This window comes from Thalia democratica, chromosome 4 (genome assembly GCF_965202585.1).
Source record: "Thalia democratica chromosome 4, ktThaDemo2.hap1.1, whole genome shotgun sequence".
In the NCBI taxonomy this organism is placed as follows: Eukaryota; Metazoa; Chordata; class Thaliacea; order Salpida; family Salpidae; genus Thalia; species Thalia democratica.
Genome location: NC_139168.1, coordinates 38,523,714 through 38,544,581, shown reverse-complemented (window position 1 = coordinate 38,544,581; position 20,868 = coordinate 38,523,714). Strand labels below are relative to the sequence as shown.

Genomic DNA, 20,868 nt, shown 5'->3' with positions numbered 1-20,868 from the left:
AAGTTTCAAAATCATCTTTAGACAACTACACCAGCCGGATATTTATTCTTTTATCATTTAATGGTATTTTAATATTTTTATCTAAGTTGTTTTATTTTATTTGTATATCTGTTGGCCACAAAGTTCATTCTTGATTTTTTGAAATTTTCAACTCAAAGAGATTTCAAAACCATCATTAGAATACCTGCACCATCAGGAAAACATTTAAATAATATTTAAAGATATTTTAATTTAATTGTATAAGTCTAAACATTTTTTAGTGAAATTTCAAATTTTATAAATTAAATTACTTGAATTTTTTTTTATAAATAGATTAATAAATGTGAAGAGTTTGAAATAATAAAAAAATGTAAGAACTCCATCTATACTAAGATTTAAATCAAAATTTAAATTCTCTTTAAATTTTATTTAAATGTTATGAACTTACAAATTGTATATCAAAGTCAAATCTGTTATTTAAAACAAAAATATTACAGACATAACTAACTTACTTTATAAAAAATTAACTTTTTTATCAGGAAACAATATTATAAAATAATTAAAACTAGGATAAGTTTTTATAAAGATATTTTAATTTAAATGTAAAAGTCTAAACATTCTTCTTAGTAAAATTTCAATTTTTATAGATTAAATTATTTGAAAAAAATATTTTTATTATTATTAGATACATAAATGTAAAGAGTTTAAAACTTAAAAGAAAAATTTGTAAGAACTCCATTTATACTAACATCTAATTAAAAATTTAAATTCCTTTTATAAAAATTATTCTAGTTTTAATTATTTTATAATATTGTTTTCTGATAAAGAAGTTAATTTTTTATAGAGTAAGTTATTTATGTCTATAATATTTTTATTTTAAATAACAAATTCGAATTTTGATATACAATTTGTAAGTTCATAACTTTTTTCTGGTTCATTTGGTTTTAATTTATCTATATTTTATACAGTATAACAAATTAAAAAAAAAAAACCTTTCTATTACTACTTATATGTTTCTTTTTAATTTCTAAGCAGACAAAAGCATTTTAAACACTAAGTTTTTCGGCTAAATATTGCGTACTTAACTGGCGGTGTATACCTAAGAAATGCGTACTTAAGCGGCAAATAAAGAACAAAAAAAAATTGTGAACCCCCTTTGAAAAAATTCTAGACACGCCCCTACCACTTTGGCTAAGTCTATGAATTCTTTTATTCGGCACTCCGCAATTGTTTTATAATTGTATTCAAGTTTTAGATAAATCAGATATAATAACTTTTTAAAAGGTTAAACATTAGTTTTTACTAAACTGTATTAGTAAAATTTCGAAAACTAAATAGTGTATATCATTAATAAACTTAAAAAGAACTGCCTAAAAGGTAACTAAACTAATCTATAAACATCTATATTGTGAAAAAGTACTACATCTTTTTGATATAAAAAGACTTGAAAAAAAAATAGAGCGAACAATAATTACTTAAACCAACTAGAACACATCATTTATTTAAAAGTACGAATATATTTTAATATAAAAAGTTCTATAGTAAAAAAAAAATTAAAAAAGGTAAACTTTTATTAATATTACTCATTTTGACTTTTTCTAACATGCAATGTATTTTACTACAACCTTAAATAAATACATTTTTCTATTTCAGAAGATTTACATGTAAAATTTAATAAAAGTATATTAACTGCTTAATTTTTAATTTTTATTCACATTTTTATTTAAGTACTATCAAACTTTACTCTAAGCAAAAAAAAAGTTTTATTTTTCAGTTGTTAAACTAATTTGTAAATGCAGCTGCTTTAATATTTTTACTTACAAAATAATTGCAATAAAAACCCTACTATTATACTATAATTTTGTTTTATTTTCAGCAAGAAAAATTGATTAAATGTTTTAGTAAAAAAACACACTTAAGCGCAACTAGTGCAGACAATGTAGTTATAAAATACATTTCTTTGATTAAAAGTAGATTCTACCGGATCTAAAAAATTTCGATTATTTAGATCATTTTAATCTTTTTGAATCATAATAATTTATTCCTTTAACTTAAATGAAATGTAAACCGTTTGGAAGAATATCAAAATAAAAGTTTAATAGGACGTTAAACATGCAAGGTTAAAAAATAAGCAGTTTAAAGTTTAAAACGAACGTCAGTTAATATTATGTCAATAAAGCCTTGCTTCTTGTTCAAGATGTGGATAAAAAGTGGAACTTAACTAACCTTATGCTAAATGGAAAAGCTAAAATTAATTGTCCAGCATTATGTGGCTAACTACAAATTAAATTCAGATTTGATTATTACAGCTTAAGAATGGCAACTGGTTAATCACATTATTTGTTTGAAAATTTTTTCATTGTAACAAACGATTGTAGTAAAAACAATGCGTTTCTCTCAAGTGTGATCCCCCATGCACGATCACTGAAGAATTTTGTTAACTTTTATGAAAACTAGAAGAAGTATTATATGTTTGTAGAACTTTAACCAAAAAATAAGGCTTGCGAAAGAAGGTTATATTAATAGCAACAACTTAGACCTGAATGACAACAAATAACTGTTAGAACAGCTGTTGATCCAGGACGTCAACTTTCGACTTCCCTTTTTATCTCAAAAATAATGTTAAAGAGCTACTAAAATTAAAATTTAAAAAGCATATATGTTGGGAGGCTGATCAAAGTGGTGATTATGCTTTATTGCCATCAGAGAAACTAAAACCACATCCCTCTGTAAATTTTGATCCGAAGATGTTTACAACTTACTATTCTTTGTTTCAAACAGAATAAAACTCAGCTACAGAACGAGCAACAGTATTCTATTGATGAAAAATTGATGCATAAATTAAGGGCCTTTTAACTACAGAAAATTTAAATGCAGAAACTGAAGAGGTTAAAGTCTTAAATTGATGGGAACAAAATAAAATACCCATATTTTCCAGATTTGCAAGGAAATATCTTTCTGCACCATCATCTTCTGTGTATTCTAAAAACTATACTTTAGAGTTCATAAGTTATGCAAAAAAATTGTAATCGATTGTTTCCAAAGACTGGCAAAAAGATTTTATTTCTCTAACACATCTTAAAAAAACTAAAATAGTTTTTTTTGTAGTATTAGAGTGTATAGACATCTTTTGCAATCGTAGTTCGTTTATATTTTTCAACAGTTGCTTAAGTTAACTTATATTTGTTTTTTTATTTAATTGTAAACTTTTTATTACAATTGTAGTTCCCATTTTTTAGGCCTTTACTGTAGTTGACTATTTTTCAATTTATTATAGTTTCATGTTATTATCAATTGTATATTGTCTTATAAATATAAATACTTGCAAAAGTAAGGTTATAGTTCGTTTATGGTAACAGTAAAAATTTAATCATAAGCTAAACGTAAAATATTTTAACTTAGTTTTTGACTTATTTTTAAGTATTTATTAAAGTCGATAATTTATTTATTTTACATAATACTAATAATAAAAATAAAAGTTAGTTCTTAATGTTGCTTGCATGCATGTCAAAGAATTTAAACTAAGTTCTTGTGTATGTAACTTGATTTTTTGTTCTGCAAGACTTTTCTTCGCTTTTAAAATAAATAGTTCTTACTATAGAAATTAACTTACTTTTTTGTTAAATACATTGTTCAAACTTTTTTACTACTTAAGTATTGATATAATACATAATCATTATTTGTAAACTTGTATTGTACTTACATTACAAGTAACTTAAACCTTTAGGATTCCAATTAATAAAGTACTCGGATTCAGATCCGGACGAATCCTAATTTAAAAATGAGATATGGTACCGGATCCAAAATTTTTGGATTCAGTAGATCACTAGTTAAATGTAATAACAAGCTCAAACAATTTTGCAATTGTGAGTAATTCTTACACACAAAAAATATATATATATATTAGAACAACTCAATGGCATACTGAGATAGTTAAACTTTATAGCATATAAAAATAAGTAAACTAGTTTTATATATTTTAGCAATTAGATTAAATAAATTAGCAATCATTTTATATTTAAAAAACATATAATCATATTTTACTTGTAAAAACCACTAAAAACTATTGTGTAATCTTTTAGTACGTTTTAAGTACATCAAGAAATAAAATTATTTGTGTAATAATATTCTTAATATTTTTTAGTAAGTATTTGTTATTATTTAAATTTTGTAGTATAACTTTAATTACACAGATGTACTTTTTGATGTACTTAACACAGATGTACCATGTTTTATTTCAACATGTTTGATACACCATTAACTTGATTTGTTTATATCAATATCAAAGTGCTTTAAAGTTAAAAAGTGTATTTGTTTGCAAAAACTGAAGTGTATAAAATATTTTAGGTGATTCAAACAAAATTTATCTTGATCTTAGATCTTGTAGTTAGTTTAATAGAGATTAACAGATAGAGAAAAACAATTAAATCCAAATGTAATGGTAACATACAAACGACCACAGACTATTGCAACTTTTCTGGATAATTACAAGATCTTGGCTCATAAATTTAATGTTTGAAAAGGAAAGTTTTTTTGTTCCTTGCCTTTGTTTTTATTTGTAATTTTTAGATTTAAACTATAGCCAACAAAACACTCTAATATTTCTATTGATGTTTAAAGGTTTTTGTAATATATTACAAAATATTTTACTACGTTAAAATCAAAATTTAGTTTTTAGTCCCTTGTATTTACTTTTATTTTAGGTTTCGCTTTTAAACTGTTTGCAAGTTACTAACACAGATCAAAGCTTTAGCTTATATGTTAAATCTTACGTTGGATAAACTATACTTTACTAGTAAATATAAAAAATTTAATTATTAGTTAGTTTCGCGAAACAACAAATCTACATTTGATGCTAATAAACAAATAAACCAATAAAAAACTACTGAACTTTTGTTAAAAAAAATTCTAAAACTCGGTGTCAACGCTATAATTAAGACTTAGGTTGGTTGTGTAGAAACAGAATAAAAAGCTATTATAACTTAATAGCCTAAAATACCTATTATCATTTAACTTAAATATATTTTGGGCTATGTAAATTTTAATAACGTAAGCGACTCGCCTTTTAAGCTGACAAAATAAAGTAGATAGATAACTAAATAATTCTAATAAAGTGTATTATTGAAACATTAAATACTAAGGAAATAAAAATATCAATTAGTTTTTATAAAGGATTATTTCTCTAATCTGCACTAGGTTTCTTTCTAGTTTCGAAATATTACTTATACTTTATGTATTCTTTAAAATGAAACAATAATCAAATTCATAAAAATCAATTTGCTAATTTAACATTATTCTTAAAGTAAACAAATTTTACTTGGTTTTGTTTACTTTAACAATAATGTTAAATTAGCGTATTGATTTTTATAAATTTGAATATAGTAATTGTTTTACCCTTTTTTTTTGAGTTATTCATCGTCATCGTTTATGTTTACTTTTCAGATTGTGTTTACTTTAACAATTATATAAATTAGCGTATTGATTTTCATAAATTTGATTACATTAGTTGTTTTACACTTTTTATTAAGTTATCCATCGTCATCATTAAGTTTACTTTCCTGAAGATCCTAATTTTGAGTGAAACGTAGTTGTCTTCATGTAAATAATCTTAGTATTGTCTCAAAAAATTTTTGTCGAAACCTTTTGTGTTCAAAGAACACTCTTCGCACTTACCTAAAAATACATGTACAAATATAAACTATTAGAATATATTTTCTTAAAAATTATACTTTGTACATTAAAACAGCTTTGTCTTCTAAGAGTTCTAACTTCATTAAAAATTGAAAAATATATTTGTAGTAGAATTTCCGGATACAATTAATGTCACGATAAACACAAAATATAATCATAGTTATGTTAAAACGTTCCTAATGCAACATGTCTGGGATTATAATTGTTGAATCTTAAAGTAGTTCTACTAATTCTCTCAAATACAATTCTTAAGTTTTCTGGTATTAATTATACCTTTCAAAAACCTAATAAAGATTCGTTTAGTAGCTTACACCTTGTCAGTAAAAGGTACTTAGAGTCTTAATGTCTTTATTAATTTATCTTAAAATGCTAAAGTGTTATTTTACATAAGCACTCTGTTTTCGAATAGCAACAAACCAAATAGTCAAGCAATTGTTATTAAATTACAAAAGTTTAATAAAATATACCCTTTTCTTTGCAATGCTGGATAGTTACTTGCAGATAGTTTGAATTAATTGTTTTATTAATCTTTACTTTATAGGTGAAGCCATATGAATTAGAAAAACAAAACTATCCTAATTACTGATGTTGTACTTATAATAACTCATATACTTAATCATAATAAAGTTTCTTTATTAAACCTTTAAACGCGTACATAAATCATAGTAAAAAGTAATTTTTAAATAATTCTAAAACAACCTGACTATAATAGTCAAAAATTACTATTGTAATTATACTAGTTTAAAAATAATTTATAGTTAAGTATTTGATTAAAAAAAAAAATATTTTATAAAATTTTCAGACTCAGAACTAAAACCGACAATAGTAGTGAACTAAACATTTGAGTAGTAAATTTGTTAAAAGTTTTATACAACCTAAATATAAATACAAATAACTAAAACTAATTGGGTTGTTAGTAATTTATTTTGAAAAACCATTAAAAAAAACGTAAAAAACAATGGAATTTCAAAAACAATATGAATAAACGTTCATGGAATATAATTATATACAAGCATAAAAACATTAAACTAAAAATTTTTTGAGGACGACAACAATAGTAATGTAACAAACTAACAATAGGGGTATTTTTTAATTCAAAACATTAACACTGTGCGTATGAGACAAACAACCATAAAGCATATTTAAAAGTTTAAGCATAATAAATTGTAATCTAATTGGCTCCGCTACGTTAAAAAATTAAAATAAAAGGAATATAACAAAGGAAACAATACCCTTGAGCTAGTAAATAATGGAAAATAACTAGTTGCAGATTAAACTAACGAAGACTATTAAACAATAATCAAAAAACATAAAAGTTAAAATAATTTATAAAAAAATTTCTTGCTCAGGTTGTTTAGGCTTGACAAAAAATTCTCTAAAATAGAAATGATAACAACAATATTCATTTGAAACTAAATACTACCACATATTTTAAATAGTAAAGATTTTACTACTTGTATCAAACAACATATGACTTCTCAAACTGAATGTTTCAAATTTCAAAACTTTGTTTGAAAACACTGTCTTTATTAAAACTTGAAAATTAATACTATAAGAAAAACATTTTTATAATTTAGAAAAACTTTTAATAAAAAGTAAGAGGTTAAATGTTATCAAATTCTTTGTTAGCTAGGAAAAATTCTATTAAAAGTACAAACTGTAAATAAAAAGTATTTTACTAAACAAAACCGAATAAATCCATTAATATCTCAGAGACAGTTCATATAAAAATAACTTAAAGTTCAACTTGAATAAAAACTAAACCTTACTACTTAAAAATATCATAAATATTTCATTCAAACCTATTTCATTCATCTAATTAGCCGTTGGATTATAAAAAATGCTACAGTTTCAAATCAAGTTCATGCTAAAACATCTTTAAAAATTATAAATATGTATATTAAACTACTAATGTACAAAAATAATGAAATTCTGGTTTACAATTACTTCCGCAACTCTGAATCAACCAGCTCTGTTCTTGTACAGCATCTCCATGCAGCTCGGGTCGGCCATGGTCGAAATGTCGCCGACGTCGCGGTCGTTCTTCGCGATCTTCCTCAGAACTCTCCTCATGATCTTGCCGGATCGCGTCTTGGGAAGCTGCGACGCGAACTGAATGTAGTCTGGCGATGCGAAGGGCCCGATCTTTTCACGAACTGAAAAAAAAAACGAATCGCGCATAAAGTTTACAAAAGAATATTGTGTATTACGATAAGCAAAACAAGCAAAAGTACATTAAATAATTTTAGTTGAATGATAAAATCAAGGTTTTCTATGTGAGTTTTAGTTGTATGACAGCTAAACAAAACTGTAAGATCGTTGTAACATTTTACATTTAGTTTTTTTAAGTAAATATTTTGTTGCATTTTTTACATTTCTACTTAAAAAATATTAAAGTCCGCACATGTGAACATCTCAAGTTTTTATATTTAAAGTCTACAAAAAATGACAAAAATTTATTCTTAACAAAAACTTTTTGTGCATAAAAAATTATACAAAACTATAACTATTATTTAAAGAAAAATGCCTAAGCTCTAATAAACTTTTTTTTAATGAAAATAGAGTGAAATACTTTTGTTTACCAAGTTAGACAGTAGATTTAAAAATTGCTGGAGGCTAGTCTGGATAAGTATTTCATTTGTTTACATAAAATGCTAACAAGATTACTTTTTAATTTCTAATTTTACACGTGTATTTTAATTTGCAATTTTTTAATTTAGTAGTACTTAAAGCTATTAAATTATGAACTCCATAAGAAAACAACAATCAAAAACTTATAACTTATATATTAGTAACACTAAAATACATGTAAGTTATGTTTTAATATTAATTGATAAAAATAAAAGTTTAAACTGAAAGTCTTTGCCACCGAAAGAGGTATATTTGTTTATTATTGATTTTTATAGTTTGTTAATAGTATCAATTGCTTATGCGAAGCTTGGAAACAGACTTTCAAAATGTACTATAATTCCAAAGACCAATTTTTGAACCTTTATTTTTTTTTCAATAAAATACAGCATATTCAAATAGAATAAATTTTCATAAGTTTTATACTAAAATGTTAGCTTATACCATTATAGTTAGGTATCGAATACTGAAAAACCTAGTTGTACAAGTTCTTTTTTCAGACTTTCATCCTGGTTGCTATTATCAACGACTGTGACGAAACAATAAACACTTTCTCCCTTCAAGCTGTGCGGTTTGCTGACGCAGGCAGCTTCAGATACTGATTTGTGTTTTGTCAGCGCCGACTCAACTTCGCTGGTGGACAGCAAGTGACCTGTTTTTTAGAATTAAATAGTAAAGGACCTTAATAAAATTTCAACTATTTTATTTTATATTCATTAATAAGAAACTTCTGTTTTTTTAGCAAATTTCGGTGAAAAAAATAATTTAAAACTATTTGAGACAAAATATGTGTTAAAATCAAATTTTCAGACTATGTACAAAAACCTACCAGATACGTTCATCATGTCGTCGATTCTTCCAGTTATCCAGTAGTACCCGTCCTTGTCTCTACAGCAACCGTCACCGGGCACGTAGCAACCCGGAAACTTGGAAAAGTAGACCTTCTCGAATCTGTCGTGGTCATTGTACACTGTTCTCATGATACCTGGCCACGGCTGCTTGAACACCTGTGAATAAAAGTTGCGCTAAATTGTGAGTTGACTTGCGACGAACATTAAAGTTAATTACAAGCTTATACAAATAAATGATAAATTTTAAATAATATTTAAATGTTTGGTTTCAACTACTTATAAAACGTCAAAAACTAACAAAAAGTCTAACACATACATTTTAATTAAATAAGAAAAATTTTGCAAATAGAAGAAAAGACCAAGAAAAGTTTCATTGTAATTTCAATTAGTAATTTTTACAGTTAATAACTGAACGCTTACATAAGAAGCTTTATGTATTAGAACTAAAAAATCTATTAAACTTAAAAAAGTCTTATTTTATACAACTTTTTCTATAAAAGTAAACCAAAGCAGTTTTAAAAATAGCTAAAAAATATATAAAATTGTACTAAATCTAAAGTTTTACGTGTTCAATAAATTCTTGTTTGTATATACTACTAGTTAAAAAACTTGTCTACAAAACTTTAAAATCTAATAAACTAACAACCTTATTTTCAAAGTGAATACATTAAAAATTTATCAATCTTATATGTTTAGTAAACGTAACTTTTTTCTAATTTTTAATTCTCGTTGTTTAAACTTTATATTTTTGTTTGGTTACTAAACTACATTTTGTCCGAATTAAAAACTGGCTATTATTTTAACTTTGTAATTACTTACCTATTTTATAGTAATCATTTTAAATTTTAAAAAAATCTTGAATATAGTTCCTAACACTTTTTTTTTTTTAATTTTTATATAAGTTACTAGTTTATGACAAATCGACTACATTTGATATCGTTTAATCATAAATTGCAACTGTTTGTCATTACGTTTAATCATAAATTGCAACTGTTTGTCATTATTTAAAAAAATTACTCAACATTAACTACAAAAAAAATAAACACAGTTAATTAAAGCATAAAAAATTTACTTAAGTACTGTAAATTTCAAACTTTTTAATTTTAACAAATAGTTAAGTAATTGTAAAATGGTCTATACAGTATGCATTTGAAACAATAACCTAAAAAAAAGTGAATATATACTTAGATAGCAAGTATAAATATTGAAATGTTTTAGTTAAATTATATTGGTTGAGTTTAAAGGCACATTAACTTAAGAAATACACTGAATAATGCATGAAAATTTCTATGATTAGAGTTGTATTAATGAAAAACTAAACATTTACAGTGACTTATTGTATTATTTTTTCAATTTAAGACTAACTTTGGAGCTAAAATACACATACACAAAAAGTAAAAAAGAAGCATTTATCAATTAGTATTATTAATGACATAGGACAAGAAGTTAGGCCTTTTTAACATTCTGATCTAATTTTGAGGATCTTTAATTTAGCTAACAGCAGCTTTTTACCGTTTCTTATGATGAAAGTTAGTTTTTGAGGTATATGGGGGACAAAGTCGGATAGTTGACTAGGAATCTTATGGAATGGCCAAGTTAAAAAGACTATTTTATTAAAAGTTTATTATTTTCTACAGTTTTTAAGCGACCTAAATCAAATTCTAAGTGTTTTTATTTTATAATTTACGTTTCCTTTCGACTTTGAGTCATAACAACACGAAAAATTCGTTAATTGGTTCTTTTTTTTCTTTTTTTAGAAATTTTATTATTTTACATCTACAGTAAGAGCTAAATTGTTTCTTACTTAGTTTTTAAAACTATCCTAGATGTACAATAAATTGTATGAAGTTTCACCAACAAAACCAACCAGGTAGCCTTCACCCTCGCCGGTGATTTCTTCGCCTTGCTCGTTCATGATGGCAGGCACGACGCCGAAGAAGGGAAATGTGCAGCTTCCCGGTTTCTGGGGGGTGCAGCCTGGCAACGGGGTTAACACGTGACCACCCTGTTGAAACATGTTGGTCACAGCTGAAATTAAAAATAAAACAAAAATATTTAAAAAAATAGTTACAAACTTTCAGTGTGTACAAAATAAACATTTCTAACTTGTTTAAATAAAAACACAAAAGGAAGAATTATTAGATTCATCATTGCATTAACTATGTAATTTAAAGCACATTTAAATTAAAATTTAAATGATTACATTTAATACAATGCTTCTTAAAGACTATTTTAAAGACACAAAGAAATTGAGAATAAATAACCACCTATCATTTTAAAAATATTGTAATTATATTTTTTAATATACTCTAAATACAATCTCGTACTTATAAGGCTAAATAAAAAACTATTACAACTTTCACATATTTAAAGTAAAAAATAAATAAAAAAAAACGAACATGCATAAAATTATTTTAAATTATTGGAAAGCAAATAGTTTTTTTTTTGTTTTATAATTACAAATTTAAAAATACTAACAGTTTCAGTTTGCCAAAATGTATCGACAATACTGCACTTTTTATTACCGATAACATTGTAATAAAATAGCCAGGCTTCTGGATTGATTGGTTCTCCGACTGTTCCTAACACTTTTAATGAATCACGCTTGTATCTGCGTGAAATTTTTTAAAGATGATAGACTTTTAGTATATTTTTAAATTTCCGAGTAAATTGACAATGAAAAATATCCGGTTTATATGATGGTATCTGAATGACAGTATCTCATAATTTAATTAAAAGTTTTGCATATTATAAAAAAATACCTTACAGTTTATACCTGAAGATTTCAAATACAAGCCAAGGTTATTTTTCGTAAAAAAATATCTTTACACTTTCCTATGCCTTTAATAAATAAAAACTTGTATACAACTTGTTTTTTTGAAGTACTAACAATAATGATGATTTATAAATGTTTAATATAAAAACTTTTAATTTACTAGTGTGTTAGCAGTAAACTAATTAAACAAATTACTTAACTATGTAAAATTAATAATTTAACTCATTGCACGTTTTTCAATACGTAAATAAAAGTTACAAAATCTATTTCACAACTCGAAATTATACTTCAAAAATCCAATAAAGGATTAATCATATAACATAAGTCTTAAGTTTATATAAAAGATTAAACAAAAATAATTCAAGGATAACAACTTTTGAACAGGAGTTTCTCCAAACTTCATTAATGCTCTTATTGCGGTAGGTGCAGTGTAAAACCTGCTGACTTGGTATTTGTCGACAATTTGCCAATACCTTGAAGCGTCCGGAAATGTTGGAATGCCTTCAAACTGTTTGTTTTAAAAAGCATCAAATAAACAATTTTTAAATTAATTTGAGCTTGAGTATATAATTTCTAGCTTTTTGTTTTTCAAAATTATGCAAAAACTGAAACAAACTAGAATTTTGTTAAACATATTTCTTTTAATAACAAAAAAATAAGAGTTTACTAAATGCTGTCTTAGGATTCTAAATGGTATTTTCTTGCAATTTTATAAGCTATTACAGAAAACTTTGTAAAAATAAAAAGCTTACCATCACGCTGGTAGCCCTGTTGAGCAGAGGACCATAAGTAATATAAGTATGACCGGTGATCCAACCAATATCAGCAGTACAGAAGTAAACTTCATTCGGGTGATAGTCGAACGTGTAGTTGTGTGTGGCGGACGCCCACAACATGTACCCAGTCACGTGATGAACTACTCCCTGTACAGACAAGATTTTTTTGAGAGTTGATATAAATAAAAGTCAATAAACATTAAGTATCACATATAGTTAAAACAATAAGTTACTAAAATTGCCATCAGCTATTATATAAAAGCTTAAATTACGAACTAAAGTCAGCTTTTGTATACTATAAAAAAAAAAAATTAATCCGATATAAATGTATAACCCTCATCTTTTTCATTATCCATAATATTTAAGTTTAAAACATCTCTAAAAAACAGGGTTCGTGCGCGATTTTTTTTTTCATTTAGCCTGACTGAGACCAATTTAGCCTGACATTTTTTCAAATTTAGGAAAATCCCCTTTAGAAGTCATTTTAGGTATTGGGGGGTCTTGATTATTACTATTGTAGTCTCCGACTTCAACCAGCTTTATCTTGAAAGTATTTTGAGCTTTAAAAATCTGCAAAAAGCAAATCATAGCTTAATAACAATTCAATAAAATAAAACTAATTTGTGAAAAAAGTGGTTGACCCACTTCCCCCCCTATGCCCTTAACATAACAAATTCAGTTACAAGTTTTAAAACAAGTGTTATATCTAATCTATTGCTGGTGTAAAAATTTAATATATTACTAAACACAATTGTTCAATTTAATTAAGCACTAAATAAACACTATCACCAGAAGATTTATAATAAAACGACGTGCATTGTCGTGTTTTATTAAAATTTAAAATGAAACGCTTACACGAGTATTAAAATTCAAACAAACAGTTAAGTTGTTGAACTAAATTGTAATGTTCAAACTGTATTTTTTTATTGGTTTTTGATAACTATGACGTATATAATCTACTAAAAACAAAATAATGAAGATTCTTTGAAAAATTTTAGAGATTCAACGAAAGGTTTTAAGCTTTTATTTTTACAAATACTGATTGATTTTGTCTTTAATAACTAAATCTTTATTTAAAAATAAATTCACATCTCAATTTGATCTTGAAAAGATTTCTCAATTCTTTTAATCAAAAGTTTTCAAGCATTTGAACTGAGAAAAACTGAGATTCTCAAGTTTTTCAATAAAAAAAACTGATTTAGCCTGACGTTTTTCAACTTTTTTCAAAAAAACTGATTTAGCCTGACTTAGCCTGATATAGCCTGACGCGCACGAACCCTGAAAAAAAGAAAAACTGTCATCAGTTTTATATAAATAAGAGTTAAAAAAAAGTTTCTAAAATAAAGAACAACATAGATTAAAGCTAACTTTTGGCTTTCCAGTGGAACCAGATGTGTACAACATGAACAGGTCATCTTCTGAATTCATCCATTCGCACTCACAGTTTGTTGAAGCGTCCTTCATCAAATCATGATACCACTTGTCTGTCGGGTTCATTTGTACCTGATCAATTGTTTAAAGTACTATCATATCATGTTTATATTTATGACTAGTAATAAATTGATGCTTTGTGAAGAATACGAATTTATTGAAAAGACAACTTTATAACATTTTGTTATAGATACTATTTGTTTACTGTAATAAATTATATTTACCTAGAAATAACGTGATTTGATGTTAAATTCTATAGATATAACTAAGAAAACAAATATTGAGATACAATGATCAATATACGTAAAGATAGCTTTGTACAAATATTGGTATAGGAAATACAAATGTAATTTATTATCTTTACTTTTACAGTAAAGTACTTAACAAACAAAATCGTTGACTAATTTAAATTATGTTTACTCACGATATAAAACACCTCACAACGCAGTTTACAAACACATTGTTTGCATTTAAAATATAATCATTAAATTACTTACAGCTTCAAGTAATTATCAAAATTTTAATTAAAAGTAAAATTGTTTACTAAAAAGAGTTATAAAAGTTTAAATTAAAATGATTACGATGTAGATATACAACTTTACAATAAACAAGTTTTTCATACAAAAATTCAAACAAAAAAGCTTAATAAATTGGCAGTAAAGCTGTTATACCTTAAATTAATTCAAAGACAAAAAGCATTAATTTTAAAACTTATGGTTACAATAAAATCCCTTCCAACAATACAATTAAGTTTTATTTGTTGATTTAGCGAATTACATGTAAAAAAGCAAAAGAACTTTTATGAAACACATATTTCCAATAAACAAATGATACGATTATATGAACTTATGTCTAAACTGTAATTGTTTATGATTATCAACTAAGTTTCTAAAATCAAGCCTAAAAGTTTTTGTATAAGTAAAAGCATTTCTCTATATATTTATACTTCAAATTGCTTCATATCGAAGAATAATATGTTCAACTGTAGAAAAACATTGTAAAACGCATAAATTTTGTATAAAACAAAGTTAGTTACAAATGTAAAATAAAACTCTTAACATTTAAAATAAAACAACATTTATTTAGTTTGAATTGCAACAAACCTGCAACTGATTTGTAGGTCTTTTACCAGGTCGTGCGCTAACCTCACTTGAGTAAGAATCACCAGTAATATGCTTAACAACAACCACATGTTCCAATTTATGCCCTTGTTCATTGCACTTTTTTACAGCTTCATCTGCTATTTCTTTCAATTTAATTACCTTTGTCCCCCTGAAACCTCCATCTGCAATAACTTATTAAATCAATAATAATTTATTAGGTAATACTTTTACTTAAACTAAGCCTTAAAAAGCTGAGTTTTTATCAAATAAAAAAGGTTAAAAAACATTAAAATCAGCAACATAAAAAAAAATTAATAATCATGTATTAAAACACAAGTAACTAGCACAAATAATCTTAAATTATAATGTGTAAATTATAATCAATATTCAGTTATATACAAACTCTTAAAAGTAATTTAATACAACATTCAAAAATATATACATTTCTACTTTATATTCTCTTGTGAAAAAATAAAGTTGTAGTTAACCTGCAGTAATTAGAACATCACATTTAGCATCCAAAATTCTACTACACAGTGAGTCTGCTGAAAACCCTCCAAACTGTAAGTTAAATAACATGTTACTTCTTTTTCAGTTAATTCCATCAAAAAACTTTTCAAGTTTTTCTAAATTTTAAGTAAAAATTTTCAGTAGAATTGATAAGCATTACAATTGTATTATGATTAAAACATATATTTTGAAACTTATTTCAAGAAGATTGAGTAAAATTAGTAAGTAGTCAGCTTTTTTCTGTTTAATTTTTAAATATAACTTTAATTCTCAGTTATAATTTTTAACCAAAAAAAAAACCATCACTTACGTAAAAATAACAGTTTATAAACATAATTTTGCAAACAACTTACAACTATAGAGTGCATAGCACCAATTCTAGCACATGCCAGCATAGAAACAACGAGTTCAATAATCATTGGCATGTATATGGCAACTCTGTCTCCTTTTTTAACTCCTAACTGTTTTAACACATTGCTAAACTTGCAAACCTGTTGGTAGAAATAGTGTCAAAAATAGCTTGTTTAAATAGCTACATTTACATTTTTATCTATACAGAACAGAAAAACTTGGAACATTGTGTTAAGTTAAGTGTGAGCTCTAAAATTAATAACTTACAAGTAATATTTATTTATTTAAAACAAAGATGGTATTATTTTAAATTAACATTGATTATCATACCTCATCAAGTAGCTGTTTATATGTGATGGTTGTGCAATCCAGTGGGTCATTTCCTTCCCTTTTTTTTATAAAATTGTTTTTAGTTTATATATGAACTAGTTATAAATTTAATATTTATAAGTTATACTACTAATAAACTTAAAGAAAAAGAAATGTAGTTTGTTATATGTAACAAAACTACAGCAGACAACTTATCTTTACTTTTTAAATTAAAACAAACCAGTAAAAAGCAATAGTGTCTCCATGCCCAGATTCAACATGAATGTCAAGGCAATTGTAGCATATATTTGTTACTGCTTTTTCCATGCATTTGATATATATTTTTCCTTTAGAAGTATCAAAATTGTAGTCAAAAATTTCACCTGTTGAACAAAAACATTTAAATCAACAAGAATATTTTAGTTCAGTTTTTATTATGTGTTACTATACAACAACAAACTATTGCACACAGAGTCTATAAAGTAATAAACTATATTTAAAGCTTTCAAGATTTCATTAATATGCTTATGTCCTGTTATATAAATAAACTACCAATAAACCCTCTCTTTTTTGTATAATATATACTAATCTGTAAAATAGTTTTTAAAAGTTAAAAAACTAAAAGCCAAACTTCTTAGTTTTGATTTAATTAAATTTGATGATATTTAAATAATGAGAAATCAGTAGTGATAATTTAATGATCAACATATTTGGCTGTTAAATGTTAAAATACTTAAAAATACTTAAAGGCATAGGGGTACACCTTGATTTTTACAAGTTGATCTTATTTTATAGAGTTTTATCTGAGCATTCAGAAATTAGAAATTTGTACCCTCTTAAAAAAATTAAAGTAACTTTTGAGATTTAAGCAATCAAAGTTGGTGTGCTCAATAGATTACCAAAAACACAAAAAAAGACTATTTCATTATAAATATATACTCTCCTAAATTTTTACAGAAGGTCCATTATTTAATTTTAAATTTATTTAATGCATGATTATTTTTAATTTTGAAAAGTAAAACCTTTTTTTTATCTAAAAATTTTATTTTTTAATAATTTTCAAATCTTAACTCTAAAAGTCTTTCAAACTATAAAAGGAATATTTCCTGAAAGTTTGAGGTCTCTAGCTAGAAAAATGAAGGAGAAGATAGATTTTTATTGATTTTTTTATTTGAAGAAAATTGACCCCAAAAAATTTGCAGACTTGAAGCTTTTTACAAAAATTACAATATCTCAAAAATTAAAATGTTTCAAATTCTATAAAAACTAGCTTGTAGTTTGTAGCTTTCATATAAGAGCCAATGTTTTTTTATATAATAATAAGTATCCTCCATATCCTTAATATAAATGTTGACAAAAACAAGGCTACCAACATTAGTTTTTAATCACCAAGAAAATATATAGTGTCAAAAACCTTCATGTTTTCGTTTAAAGTAGAACTTTTTCGAATAGTTTGTCCAAAACTTAGTTGGATTTTCTATACTTTCCTTGTACATTGCATTGTAATCTGTCATAGTTTTTACTTGGGCATTGTTTTTAACCTCAATTGGTGGGTAGTACATTCTTGTTGATGGGCTTTTTGTCAAATCCTTTTCTTTATCTTTATCACATCCAGCTGCCATTGTTTTTATAGTTGTTGTTAAAAATAAGTTACTGAAGGTAAATGTTTAAAATATTTAATTCATAAAAACAAACAAATAGTGTTCTAGATATATTTAAATGATTACTTTAACTTGAAAATTGTAACCAAGTTTAACTTGAAAATGCATCTTACATGGTTGCCACTCAACTAGTAAAAAAAGCTATAAAAACAGACTCAGTGATAAAAAACTATAGATCTACTAAATTCCTAGGATTCAATCATATCTGAACTTTTATTTTAAAATTAAGATCCTGATCTGGATAGTTGAAAATTTTGATTAAAGTTTATGCTAATATATACTCAAAACACATTTTTTTATTCATAGCTTTACTATTAGGTTACAATTAACAAACAAATAAAAGTAGAAAAATATTTTTTAGTTAACTAATTTATAGTTTAATAAAATTTCTATTGAATAAAGCATCCAAAAGCTTGGGCCGAATGGATGGAATTCTTATTTTAAAATTGTCATTTCTATACATTAAATATTACAGGTTTGCTACTCGTTGAGGTAAAATTTCCAGCCTGAGTGACCAAAACTAGCCTGATTTACATTAAGCTAACCTGAATTTGTAACAAACTGCAATTTTAACATGCTGTTACATTGTTTGAAATGTTGTGAATGTGGAGTCAGTCAACAAGAAAGAAATGACAAAACATTGTACCAATTGCATTTAGATGACCATGTGTAATATCATAGCTAGATAAACTAAAAAATAGAGTGTGGAAGAAATTTTGAGTCAAAACCTTTTAGCAGACAGCTCTAGCATGATTATGTAGTTCAAGTAATTTAACTTGTGTATTCATTGTTTAAACATAAAGTTTTAATTTTAACAATGCTTTTTTATTAAAGTGTTGACTTAAAATTCAAATTGATAAATCTCAATTCATTTTGTACAATCTTTAATATTTTCCTTTTAGATTTAATCTATGGGTTGTGTTGATTCCATTGAAAGTGATTTCTTAAGTATAACGTTTTTTATATAAATGTAGTATGTGTATATGTTATTTATATTAGAATATAACAACTTATTTGTAATCCCTAATTTATACAAAGTAGCATTAAGCATAATTTAGTATTAGTTAGATTTAAATATAATAATGTTTAAAAGTGTGGACGTAAATACTCATAAAACCATATAAATGTCCTAGATTAAATAATAATAATAAATTGGCCTGAGTTTATGAAAAACTGAAATAAGTTAGTATGAGTCAAAAATTGAAAAATAGTGGTTTTCAAGCTTGAAAAATTAAGCATATTAAAACAATTGTTACTTTTTACTTTAAATATGACAATCAAAGTTCTCCACTTAAATAAAAGGAGAATGATCAATTATTAATTAATATATCATAATAATTACAAAATGAATAAATATTAACATAAGTTTTTATAAAAAAGGTTCAAGTCATAAATACTAGCCTGATAATTGAGAAAAATTCAATACTAGCCTGAGTTTCTCAAAAAAAAATTCAAAGTAACCTGAGTTAGCCTAAGTTATAGGAAAAAATTGGTACTAGCCTGAATTTTTCAAAAACTTCAAACTAGCTTGAGTTGTTCTTAGTATGTTGATACTTAGTAATAATTAACCCTTTAATTGATAATTAATAATACATATATAAACTATTTAATGTATTTTTAAATATAAATACCATTATTAGCTTTAAATTGAAAACAATGTTTAGAGGGTTTGAACTTTATTTATTTTGTGGTATCTTATTACCTGACAATTTCATAGTTAAAGTTAAAATGGTGAACAGGGTGGTCAATGGTTTCTTAGAAGTTTGTTCTGATTTTACAATTTTCTTTAAGGTTTTCTTGTTATTTTTTAGTAGAATTTTTTTTTTCATAAAATATGATGTGATGATATTTTAGATGTGGTTTAACTAAATAAAGCTTTGAAAAACTTCTATTATAAATATCATTTATTTCTTATCTTATCTAAATTTTGTTTATTGAACTACAAAAATTAGCTCAATACTTTGGTCCAAGAACCTGGTGTACGAAAAAAAACCTTTCGGTTATTCAGTTGTTGTGATTATTCAAACCTTTATTCTTCTTTTTCAGAAAGAGTTCTGATATTAGTCAAATAATTATTATTTTATTTTAGATATTAGGCTTTTTTTTTTTGTTAAATCAATTATTAACTTAATTAGAGTATTATTTATTTTTTTAATTGTCTGTTTTAATAGTTTGTATTGTTAAAAACAATTAATATAAAATAACTGTAAATTTAGTGTTTGTTTTGTTGTATGCATTGCATAATACAAAAGAGGTAGTTTGTTAGAAAAAAAATACTATGTTTGTAGTTATCCGGTCAACGGTTTATCGAGCCAAAATTGAAAAAAAGCTTGCCCAACATGGCCGGATAAGTGAGGAGGCATTGTATTTCAAATTTAGTTTTAAAATATTCACAGCTCATTTAATATTCAACATTCAAAACTTTAAGTTTAAGTGCTTCGAGCTTCAGCTGTAGGCTTAAAAAGCCGGTATACTATCAAAATCCACCCAAGTTCAAAATCCACCCGATTTTTTGTTATATTTTTTTTATTTAGTAATTTATTTTATATATTTTTTGCATTTTATTTAATTACTTTTTATTTATTTTTCACTGTCACTGTTACCCCTAATTATGTAACCCTCGATCGGTAAGCGATTCTCGAATTTGACTGGGTGGACTTTGATCGGGTTAATTTTGAACGCGGGTCGATTTTGAACGTGTCCCAAAAAGCCAACTTAGAAAGAAAGAAAAATGCGAACACTTACACTTTACAACTCAACTATGATCAATAGATATAGTCAATCTTTCTCTCAGTGGAAAAA

At 25.3% G+C, this 20,868-nt stretch overlaps 1 protein-coding gene across 1 annotated transcript; it reads right to left on the bottom strand.

The window, feature by feature from the left end:
* Positions 1 to 6,666: 6,666 nt before the first annotated feature.
* On the bottom strand, positions 6,667 to 18,049 carry LOC145834573 (acetyl-coenzyme A synthetase, cytoplasmic-like). The gene is made up of 14 exons (XM_082942033.1): positions 17,820 to 18,049; positions 16,647 to 16,788; positions 16,427 to 16,484; positions 16,099 to 16,236; positions 15,724 to 15,796; positions 15,236 to 15,417; positions 14,070 to 14,204; positions 12,678 to 12,848; positions 12,300 to 12,433; positions 11,628 to 11,760; positions 11,017 to 11,154; positions 9,128 to 9,305; positions 8,774 to 8,950; positions 6,667 to 7,826 (listed from the first exon to the last, which is right to left on the bottom strand). Exons 1-14 carry the CDS (start codon positions 18,025 to 18,027, stop codon positions 7,633 to 7,635), a joined length of 2,061 nt encoding a protein of 686 aa, XP_082798159.1. The 5' UTR covers positions 18,028 to 18,049; the 3' UTR covers positions 6,667 to 7,632.
* Positions 18,050 to 20,868: the final 2,819 nt, after the last annotated feature.